Source organism: Argiope bruennichi, chromosome 2 (genome assembly GCF_947563725.1).
Source record: "Argiope bruennichi chromosome 2, qqArgBrue1.1, whole genome shotgun sequence".
NCBI lineage: Eukaryota > Metazoa > Arthropoda > Arachnida > Araneae > Araneidae > Argiope > Argiope bruennichi.
In genome coordinates this window covers 67,218,685-67,230,972 of record NC_079152.1, presented here as the reverse complement: position 1 = coordinate 67,230,972, position 12,288 = coordinate 67,218,685, and the positions used below count along the sequence as shown (strand labels likewise).

Below are 12,288 nucleotides of genomic sequence, written 5' to 3'. Positions count from 1 at the left end.
ATTATGTTACGTATGTTCTGTTCAATGTATACATGGACCATCTTAACGGAAATTAATCCTACGTCATCATAGCGTTATTAAAAACGTAAATGTCTGATTCATCTATTTTTTTTTAAGTTTCACAATATTGTAACTTCACTTTTTTTTTGTCTTGTAAACTATACAAATATTAAACAGATTCTTTCTTTATTAGCTTACAACAATGAAAGAAAATCACACGATTAAAAATTTAATGAAACAATAAAAACGGTTTGAATTTCAAGGCAACAGTGTAATCTACTGTTGGAAATTGGATAAAAAAATCGTTTAATTTTTAATTAATTATAATTTCAAAAAAAAAGTGCATCGAGATGCACATTCTTATTCTCCAGAATATACATGCATTAAATTTTGTGTTTGTTGGCTAAACCATCTGGCCTGTGGACGCCAACACATACACACACACTCTTCTTAATTGTTAGTAAAGATATCACACGGATGTATCACACCAAGCACTGGTATATAGCTATTATAAAAAGATCTTAAATGTTATATGGAAGAGCTTCGCTAATTTTTCGCCTTTCTTATTTTTAATAAACATTTCGCTTAGTACCAGTATCAGATTTAAATTTAACGGCATTTATGTTATCAAAGATCAATTCTGATTTATTTAAAACTCACTTTTGTAAAAGGGTATCAGAAATTAAATATTCACAATCAGGAATAGTTTCCTTTATTTTGTTCATTATTTATCTACAATCAACCTTAGGTCAATTATTGTAGTTAATGTATTATCACAATTAAATGTAGGTTAATTATTGAACTCATGTAAAAAATTACATTGCTAATAAAATTTAATTTCCACTGATTTCTTTTAGGTTTCAAATTTAGCTTTAGTATTTAAAATTAATAACATTTTTAGATGTTTTTATTTAGAAATTTGAAATTAAACACTTCTTTTCGATTGTTACTATTTATAGTCTGTTATTATTTATTGAAGATTTTTTATTTTATTTGCACGACAAATACCTATTGCTTTAGTTAGTATCAAATATTCTTCAGCTAACAACAATTCACGCACGTAAACACAACATATTCCAGATACAGTTTTGTGAAGCAATTAACTATCCTATAAAGCAGCGAAAGAGCGGCGCACTTCTTTTTTTAATTCTGTGAGACAGAAGCTAAAAAGCTCGTGTTTTTCATTCAAGCAATCGAAAAAATATCGAACGGTGAAAAGTAGTTATTATTCTGCATTATAATACTTTTACCCTTAGATTATTTTTGCTAACATCGGCCCTCACTTCTAGTACAATATAATGACTTCTTAAGAATGATTAAAATTATGTAAACATGCTGAAATATCACATGTCAAGCAGAAATTAAGACTTACTCTGTTAACATATTTAACTGGATGCAGCCAGTTATATTTATTTATGCAAAATGTGTGGTGCGACTCGTACTCTTTGTAAATATTGTTACAATGTGTACATTCACAGAGATGAATAATGAATTTCATACGCTGTTTTCTACCACGGCTAAAATTTATTTATTAGTTGTTGCGAAATCAACACAAAATATTTCTTAAAAGTAACAGAAAAATGCAATTATTTTGAAAATGTTATTAAAACAAGCACATTTATCAATGTAAGAAAGCAGTGTGAGTGATCTAAAAGTTTCTTGCGCACTTTCTAATAAATGTGTTCTCCCAGGAAATGCCTTGTATGGCATTGTTGTACAGTAATTTCAAAATATTGGCCTTTGGAGTCAATTTAGCATTTTTACTGAATTCATCGTATGATACTTCACTAGTTTTTTGGAAATTAATACCACAGGTGGTGTTAATAGAATCCGTAAATCGAATTTACAGACGCATTTTCCCCAACAAATTGAAAAAAAAAATTGACATTGTAGTTACAGAATCACATACCGAATTTCATATATTTAAGGCAATTCGTTTTTGAGTTATTTGGTTTACATATCTCTGAAAGTAGAGACCGACCGACAGATGGTCAACTCTTTGTTGGATTTTGTTCAAAATTTGTTAGTTGTCTATCGAATAAATGATCGATATCTACCAAATAGGAATCAATAGGGATAAAATTCAGAATCAAGATTTAACATCTATAGCTATACTATGGATGTTATACTATAGATACTCACCTGACTCTCTTCGTTTAGTAGTTGTCATGCTAACTTATATTTTGAAAGTCGAACATGCAGACTTCTTCTGAATGGATTTTGCACAAAATTTGATAGAAAGCTACAAATTTGGTATAAAGACCTTATACCAAATTTCATCCATCTAGTTCAAAGCGCTTTTCTGTTATCTTTAGAACAGACAGACAGACGGACGAATGGACAGACAGACAAAAATGTGTTTTTCGAACTCGGGGTAATCTAAAAAACGTGGAAATTCAACAAATATTGAGTTTGAATTTTTTGTCGATTATACATTGTACTGTTCGTCAACGGATTCTGAAAAGACCACATTTCGACGACTCCATCTCATTAAGGGGTGAGACGCGGAACGATGAGTGCATTTCCCGTATTTCCTTTGACCTTGGATTTCCCCTATTAGATACTATTAAGTGTAAACATCTCCTCCTTTCATCTTTCCTTTCACCCCTATTTTAACTAATCAAACCCACCCTAACGCATGCGCAAAAGCGCGGAGGGTTTTACAATCCGTTGCTGCTGAACAGTGCACTCTTTATACTTTATGTATGAAAAAAATAAAAAGAATGGTTTACGTCAGTCACTTAAAGTTTTTTTTTTTTTTTTTTTTTTTGCCGCAGTCGAATAATTTAAGTACATCTACTACTGAAATTGATGAGTCAACAAAAACTAACTTTTTCCTTGCACGCCTGAGTAGAAGAAAAAGAAACAAAAGACTTTTTCGTTCCTCCGCAATTTGATACTTCCTTTTGTTTTCTTTTATCCTAATAATACTTTAAAAAAACAATTACATTCGCAAGCAAATTATGCAATTAATTATTTTAAAAGAATCTATTCTATTTATATTTTGTCATTTTGATATGCCTTTCAAACGAGAAAAATGCTGCATTGATTTAAAATAAATAATTGTATACATGCAACAGTATATCGAAGAAATGATGTATATTATTGCCCATTCCAAATTTATGCTTCATTTGTGTCTGAGAAAGTCTGATTTTAAAACTTCAAAAAGGAGGATATACTAAAAGAATTCAGTTATTTTAAAACTGAAATTTGAAGGGTAACTCATTTATTAAGTCATCATTGTTCACAAATCCTGAAATGTGAGATTTAAAATTCGAAAAATAAAGCAGCTGTAAAAAAAAAAGTGAAAAAAATTCTTAATTTAAATATTTTATTCAAGAAACTAACTTTCCAGGAAATTTCCTCGCCTTCACTAATGTGCATAAAGAAACAAAATTAAAATGAACAATTGCAACTGTAATTTAGGGAAACTTGTTAAATAAATCTCTAACGACTTTTTATTATTTTACTTATCAACATTAAAAAATTTTGATAAAAAAATTATATCTTTGTTTTCGCATCTTCTAAAATGTTTACTACTCTTAAGAGTAATCAAATCTGATATTGCTGCAATTTAATTATTGAACTTTCTGTTCAGAACATTTTCTTTTTCCTTTCATGCAGATTTGAAAGATCCTTGCGAAGATAAAGATTGCCATTTCGGCGCTCAGTGCCAGCCATCTCTGGACGGCCGAACTGCTGAGTGTATTTGTCCTGAGAAATGTGCCACCTACGGAGACAGTCGATCAAGGCCTGTTTGCGGTACTGATGGAAAAGACTACCCAAACGTTTGTGAATTAAGAAGGACATCATGCCTAGAGATGCGAGAGATCGAAGTACGGTACAAAGGACATTGTGGTATGCAGTTTTTTTTTCCTTCAGAATTTATAACCGTAAGATAATAATCATTATGGGGAAATAGGGGGATTTTTGATCATAATAGTCCCTGATGGAGCAGTAAAAAATAGAACTAATTGACTGAGAAAATAATTCAATAAAAGATGCAGTTTTCTTGAAGATTCCGTAGCAATAATTATCTTAAAAATATATCCAGTGACGTAGCGACTGAGGGAAATGAAATACTGATGCCTCGAGCACCAGTCTTATGGATCGCCACTGGAACAAAATATTAGTGAGTTTATATCATTTTTTGAAAAGAAATATCACAAAAGGGTGAAAAATTAATGCCATTCTTTGGACGTCCTCTATATTTACCAAAGCACTGACACCAAATAGGGATAAAAATTTATATCATGCTTCGGATACCTGATATCTTGATTTATGCTACTGAAAATACCTTCAGTTATCTCTGAGGTTTAGAGATGATTCACTTTCTTCATAGCCTCCTCATTTTTCTGGGATTAAGATCTTAAATATCATGTTCAATATACAAGAGAATCTTGTCCAATTTCGATTTTTCTGGAAGTGTTTCACTAACCAATGACCCTTTAAGAACCAATGATCTAAAACTCACTGTACAGCTAAATGGATATATAATCTTTTTCTGTTATGAATGTATACAAATAACCTTTGTGATTATGTAAGAAATATCTTTTATTGTTCTAAAGTTTTTAAACCATTTATTTTCTCCCCTTGTAATTATAATTCCGGAAAAACCAAATGTATACTATTCTTACAACCTTATTGCTGTGATTTAATTCCCAGTGCTCTGAATACCCAAACATTAGTTATCGCATCATTAGTTATACTTAATAGAATGAAAATAAAAAATAAAAAGTTTATTGATTAATTTAAAATTATAATTTAAGATAAAGAATTAAGATAATGATAGTTATGAAGATTAAGATAATTTATGAATTTCTTTTCTAAGTAATAACTAATTGTCAATTACTATCTCCCTATAGTTCCTTGTTAAGAACAAAGTTACATTTTTTTCGTAAAGACTTCTAATGCTTCTGAAGAGCAAAATGTTTTACTGCAATCTGCTATATTTAGAATTTGTTTTATGACTGTAAAGGCTAATGTTTCAAATATCATCTAAATCCAAGAAAACGCTTATTACTTGCTAATAAAAAGTACAGAATTCCAGAACAGTTATTACAAAACGTCAATAGCGTGCAAGTAAATAATTTTTATGAAATACGATTCATTATAAGCGTTGGTTGAAGTCAAAGCTTAAATTTAAAAAAAAACATATATTAAAAATAGTTTTGGTTCTACTTATTTATTTATATTAGTTTTATAATTTATAATTTTTTTTGGTCTTAGTGGAAATTTTCTTATTCACATTCTTACTTATTTTAAGAGCCTGTATATTCAGTTTTCTTTCTAAAATGTTAAAATCAAGTATTGAAAAAACCAATAATTAGACTTTGAGCTCTGATGTTATGACAGAAATGGTTAAGAGGAAAATGCTTGAATTATAGGATGAAAGGTTCTTAACAGACCAATAATCTATTGTTAGAAGATACAAAACTGAATAAAAATATGCAAAATGCAAATATGTTATAAAAAGTATGATTTTGTAATCAGTGCGATTAAATATATAATATAGCAATAAGAACGAGCAAAATCTGATTCAGCGAAAGCAAGCTAAGGAACAGGTATCAAAGGGATTTTTTATATAACAGCTGACACACAAAAAGTTTGAAAGTAACAAAATTAAAGTAAACAGTAAAAAAAAATGTTAAATTACTGAGTACGCACATTAGTAGGTGTTTATTCTTTGTATTAAAGTAAAAGTGAAAATGTCTGAAAAAAAGCAACTTAAATATAACGTTAATAGGAACGCGTGAGGTACCTGTGATTTTGAATTATGAATAAAAAAGTGAAATAGGTGTAGTGTTTTGACAAAAAAGTGGAATTGTTACGAAATGTGCTTGCACTAATTTTAAAAAGATTAATTAAATTAGAGTACAGAAATAGAAGCTGGCATCACTGAAAAGCTAATTTTTTTGAATTTCAAGATAATGTAAATATTGTTTTTTGTTCCGTGTTATGTTTTGTTAAAAATGGTATAGCATTTTGCCACATTTTAGAGGGCGTAACAATTTTTGCATACTGAAGTTAATTCTTCACGGTGTTTAGATAAGGTACGCCAATTTTCACTCAAATTTCCCATAGCGTGTGGAACTGTGTAAGGTTCAAACAATCAAATTTTATTTTTATAAATTGGTCTTGAATGAAGAGGCTGATAACTATAAGGGAGTTTATAGGTAATTTTTTTTGCTAAATATAATAGTTCGAAAAGAGCGTTATTAATAGGCTTGCTTTGCGTGCTTTAAATAGACTTTATTTAATGTATAAACTAAAATAACGATAGATATATATATTGTTACAAATCTGTAATTTTGCTACTCGGCACAAATAGTGTCATCCTGGAAAAACCGTTAAAAGATCTGTCCTGTGCGTGCTGAGGTTGGCGACCATTTGGCGACTTGGCGACGAATTTGGCGAGTTTGGCGACTAAATGGATCATACTGGTAAGTTCGAGAAGTTTCACGATCCATCCAGTAGGAACCAAGATACACCCAGAGATGTCCTGATTGGTCTGAAGATTCTAGCCCCACCTCCCGGTACTATAAAAGACGGGTATTCTGAAGCTGCAGTGAAGAAGTCGTGTGTAAGAAGTGGTGTGTGAGAGTAGTCGGAGTCGCCGACAAGTAAAAGTCTTGGAGAGGATTAGACAGCAAGCAAGCTGCTGAACTATAGCGATTAAATGCGTTACGTTATTATGATTGATCGACGGTATTTTGCCGTAGAAACATTTTTGTAACAATATATATATATATATATATATAATGATATCTCTTAACTTAAATTAAATCCTTATTAATTTCTTAATTTTTATCTTCTAAAATGTTCTCTTATTTCCTGATCCAATCCCTACTCTTTTATTTAATTAATGCTACACACTCTCTATAAAACTGCTGAAATCAGCAGGTTCTTCTGCTCCGAGTGAAGAGAGGAAAATTCTTACTGTTTGCAAGATTCTTTTAAAGATATATAAATTTCCCTCTCCAAAATAAAATAAATTTCCCTCTCAACAAAGAAATCTCTGTCAAAATCTCATTGTAAAAACCGTTGAAGGGAAAATTTCGGCTTCCCTTTTGTTCTTCTTCTCTTGTGTCGCGATGTAGACTGACGCATTTCTTACCACTTTTTCTTGTACATAAATTATGCCTCCTGGAATGGAATAAATCAAAGTTTAAAATTCAAAAGTGTCTTCTTTTCGGCCACAAACTACTAAAATATATAAAATCTGATGCGCAAGAAATTGTTCATGCACTAGATTCTTGATTCTATCTGAATTATTGAGATAGAAGATTATTAGTATATTCTATTGCATTTAAATGAAAAAACTAACGATAAAAGAGACGAAAAATTATAACAAAGAAAGAAAACCTCAAAACACTAAACATAGCACAGACACAGAAAAGAAAAGTATCTGAAAAAAAAAGTGCACATGAAATATAACATAGTCGACAGCTTTCATTAATTGATCGGCAATTAAGAAAATTTAATGATCGAATCTTTTATTTAAAAACTACATTCATTATGATTACTTTATGTCATTAATAACATTTTTATCTATTTCATTATCATGAAGACTATTATTAAAGAAGATTGATGTAATATGCTAAATTCTTTTTTCAGATCCATGCCAAAATATCAAGTGTCCAACGTATCAGGTATGTCAGCTTGACGAAAACAGGAATCCTATTTGCCGCTGTAATGATATCTGTACGCCAGAATTCAGACCTGTTTGCGGATCTGATGGATTAACTTATGCTAATGAATGCACCCTGAGAGTTGAAGCCTGCAAAGTGCAGAAAAACATTCGTGTCATTTATTCTGGTGATTGTAGTTCAAGTAAGGAAGTATTTGATTATTCACTTTTATTACATTAGCATATCTCTCTTTCTCCTTCTAAAGCAAAATCCGTGGAACTCAAGAAGACAGCACAATATTTTTCAAACAATTATCCGCTTTGTAAGAAGCGTTTGTAGGAATTAAGCAATTTTAAGAAACATTTGGACATTTTTGTAATTTAAAGCGTGTGCTCATCGTAAGCTGTTTGTAAAGGATTTTCTTGACAATTATGATCTAATGTTTTAATAAAATATAATTCTTTTTATCATATAGCTGGAACAATTATGAAAAGAGAAAAAGAAAATCTAATTAAAAATGTCATTTATAGTAGACATATTGACTTTGTTGAACTAGAAAACAGGCCAATAATTACGATAGACACAAATGGATTATTGTATTATGGATTATAATTACGATTGACACAAATGGATTATTGTATTATGGATTATAATTACGATAGACACAAATGGATTATGGATAATGTTCAAATGGTTAAAAAAATATTACGAGCGAAGGAATTTCCACATAATAAGAATCTCCATAGTAGAGAGAGTGATCCTTACGGGTTAATGCCATCATGATATTCTCACTACTGGCCATAGTTTGGCCAGTAGTAGTAGCCAGGCCAGAGAGTTTCCAATAGGTTTTGCACTCTAGAGGGCAACTAGCAATTTAAAAAGTATTGTCTTTTACTGCTTCCTTATAATTTCTTGCTTATACATAAACATACAAAAAGAAATGTTTTTCTTTGTTAGTTTATAGCTGTAATTAGTATATGTGTACGCATCTATACGTATTAATTACTGCTATAAACTAAGATAGAAAGGCAATTTTTTTATCCATATATTGTGCGATACCCCCAAACCATGATGAAAACTTGATGGGGCCACTGAAGAGAAATGCCATGATTTTTATCCATATAATAAAATGTCTTTCTATGTTATATCTATATCTATTATAGGGAATTAGGATCCTCCAACAAATTGTTTGACTAAGGAATGGTGCTATCGAAATTGGGAATATATCATCATAGTAGAAATAAAATCCAATCTATTCACCTCAAATATCTTTTAATTAGCTTTTCAGATATTTCGCATAAGAAAACGAACTACTAAAAAACCACAGTGGACGAAATGATGAAATTAAAACCTGTATAGAATAATATAAGATCTATAAAAATCCCAGTATTATGGTTTAATATTCCAAGGTCCATTCTGATAGTTAGATCTAAGAAAAGAGCTTTAGAGTCGTCGATTATATGTGAAATATTTTCTGCTGATGGCGACGAATTGGATGAAAAAGTTTGATGTTTATTAAAAGGCGTGGAGATTTTCATAATTTGTGAAGAGTCCGGCACAGATGAAATTTAGTGCCAGTGCACTTGTTGTAGCAAATGAACCCTTGCAGATTACAGTGTGTTCGACTCTACAGAAAATAATTCATGCGACTTTTGATAAGCAAAATAGATTTACAGATGACAATAAAAAATTCTGATTTATCCCTGAAAGGTATATGTCATTAATAAGGAATCTAAAAAACATTTAAGTTGTTGTTACATTTATAAAAACAATTGTGTTGTAAAATAATGCAAGTTTAATTGATATTTATTACTTACAATTTTATATGACCTTTACTGATTATAGTTTACAAGAAGGTGACATCATAACCTCGAAAATGCGGCTGAAATACTCAGCTACTGATGTATTCTACTATGTCAAATTTTTGAAATAACTTTTTAAAATAATGTTCGACTTGAACTTTTTAAAATCATATTCAAAATGCTTTTAAACCTTGTGACCAGTTTTTCCATAAAAGTACCTTTGTTTAAATTTTTACAATATCGAATAAAATATTTTGATTTGATTAATCTAGATAGTTTCCCCATATATCCTCTATGCAACATACATGAAATATTTAACAAAACAATTATAGGATCTCTGGGCATAACATAACATTTTCAACTTGCTGACCTTCCCTTTGTACGAAATATTCCATCGGCCCTAAAGAAAGAATTTTCTTCCTCTTTTTAGAAGTATTTGGTGTTATAAAATAAAATAAATAAGTCAATACTTTTTTTTGAATCCATAAAACAGCAATCTGAAATTCTAGGCCTGTTTTCAGCACCTTACTATATTTTACTTCTAGTGATAGCACTAAGAACTTTAATAGATCCTTTAATATTTTGACAATCATTGTCTTTAATATAATGTGTTTTAAAGGCGTTCACATTAACTCTGAATAATTAACTATATTGAGAAATAGTATGTTAGCTTGTGAAAACAAGAAAGACTCCATTTCTTTCATTTTAGGCACAAATCCGTGCGATCTCATTAAATGTGGTCCTGGGCAAGAATGTGATGTTGATCGTTTTGGTGTCGCTTCTTGTCAATGCCCCCCTACCTGTGAACCTAAAATGCAACCCATCTGCGGTTCAAATGGCAGGACGTTTGACAACGAATGTGAATTAAAAAGACAATCGTGCCTGCTTCGACAAGAACTTACTAAAGTGCACGAAGGAGAATGTGGTGAGTTCTTTCATTTTGACCTAATTTTTTTTTTGTTTGAAGGAAAATAAATTATTAAAAAACTGGAATTAAATTCATTTTATTTTAAGGTATGTTATATTTAAGAAAATTTGTTTTTTAAGTAATATCTAACTATATATGTATAATTGTTTTATAACTACGTTCGCTATCATGTTTTCTTCAATGAACTGAGAACATTTATATAATCCTAGATGTTCTTGATATTGATGAAGATTGGGGATCAAGACGGGACAAATATTTGAAAACCTGCATCGTCACAGTTAATACGCGGCATTTTGTAACCTAGTAGTCTTTTGTGATAGAACAAGCATATTCGTATAGAAATTAATAGCATTAAAAGCAGTCACAATTTTGAACTTCTGTTATTACATGTAAAAAGGCTATAATGATATTTATTACACAATCTTGTAAAAGTTGTTCACTGTCTTGTAAAAGTTGCTGGGTTCTATTGATGCTTTTATTTTTCTAATTAAACTCATTAATGCTTTAATTCTTTTAAGTGAAATAATCATTTTATCAAATATTTAAACAAAAGCTGGAACAATACTGGATTTTTGTTACTCAATATAAGCGTTTGATAGTTTAATAACAATAAAATTTTAATATATCTACATAGTATAAAATGATGTCTACTGAAAGCGTCTGTATGTTTGAACTCGAAAAATACTTAACTGGTATCGGAGATATTTGTAGGTCATTTATTGGAGAAGGTTTTAGTATATTGAAGTCCATGTACAACTTTATGTGGCACTTTCTAGAATTACATCCAAATAAAATCTTTTTTTTTTTTGGGACCAGGAGATCAAAACATCCAATTTAGTTTACAAAGAAATATTATGAAGCTAGCTGAATTTTATTTTCATATCAGATTATACAGAGTTGATAAACAAATGTGGAACAGTGGGTACAATGAGTTATTTATATATTTTTAAATTTTAAAACAGCTTTTCTATTGTATATTTTTAGTGAATCTGGAACAGCTTTGATATACAATCATTTTCACTAAAAAAATTGTTTATCTCCAAATTTTAGCGAAACGGCCAAATGTGGCCCGAATGGCAGCAACAGCGTAACGGTAACAAAAGCGCCATCAAAAATTGCCAACCTCGCAAGGCGCCAAATGACTGTATATCAAAGTGTAGCTAAAAATTGTTTTTTAGTTATTTTTGATGATTTCTAAATATATTTTTATGTTTGTTTGGCGTTGCGTGACATGCCCATGTCATATTGGGTGGAGGCTAGACTTAAGTTTAAAGCTAATTTTTCATCTGGGATGTTTTGGGCAACGCTGTGCGGGTACTGCTAGTTACTTATAAAATTAAATATTAAAGTATGTATCTTCAATAAAAGTATATTAAAAATATCAAACAAATTATTTTTTTTCAAATACTTTATATAAAGAATGAAATGCATTTGAACATCTGTAATACCATGAACTTTATTAGGTGAAACAACGTTTTGATATCCCGAACTTTATTAAATGATGGCAATGTTGTAATACCATAAACTTTATTAGGTGACCATGGACCATGCCATACGCATCACTGTTCTTACGGTGCTATGTGTGTTGTTAAAAATGGTCAGCCAATCTGTGAATGTCCAACATGTGCTGAAGAATTCGAGCCAGTGTGTGGTACCGACAACATCTCCTACACAAATCCTTGCAAACTGAAGAGAGAAGCATGCGAACAGAAGACTGACATTATAATTGCTCATGAGGGCTTATGCAGTAAGATCACTATATCTCTTTCTAAAAAAAAATTTTGGAAATGAAATCTAAAAATCTGAAAATTGGAACTCTTTTGAAACTCATTATTTATTTTTTGTTGCTTGAAAAATTGCTATTTCTGTTAACTAAATCATATTTCCTTATATCATTTCCAGTAATGAAAAGATTTTTAAAGCTTTA

General features: G+C 30.3%; 1 protein-coding gene across 1 annotated transcript in view; it reads left to right on the top strand.

Annotated features, from left to right (window-relative positions):
- The window catches only part of LOC129959235 (agrin-like), a 149,170-nt gene that overhangs the window by 66,687 nt on the left and 70,195 nt on the right, over window positions 1-12,288 (top strand). Inside the window, exons 4-7 of the mRNA XM_056072062.1 lie at window positions 3,625-3,858; window positions 7,618-7,833; window positions 10,143-10,358; window positions 11,896-12,108. Coding sequence (XP_055928037.1) covers window positions 3,625-3,858; window positions 7,618-7,833; window positions 10,143-10,358; window positions 11,896-12,108 — 879 coding nt within the window. The remainder of the gene's footprint in view (window positions 1-3,624; window positions 3,859-7,617; window positions 7,834-10,142; window positions 10,359-11,895; window positions 12,109-12,288) is intronic.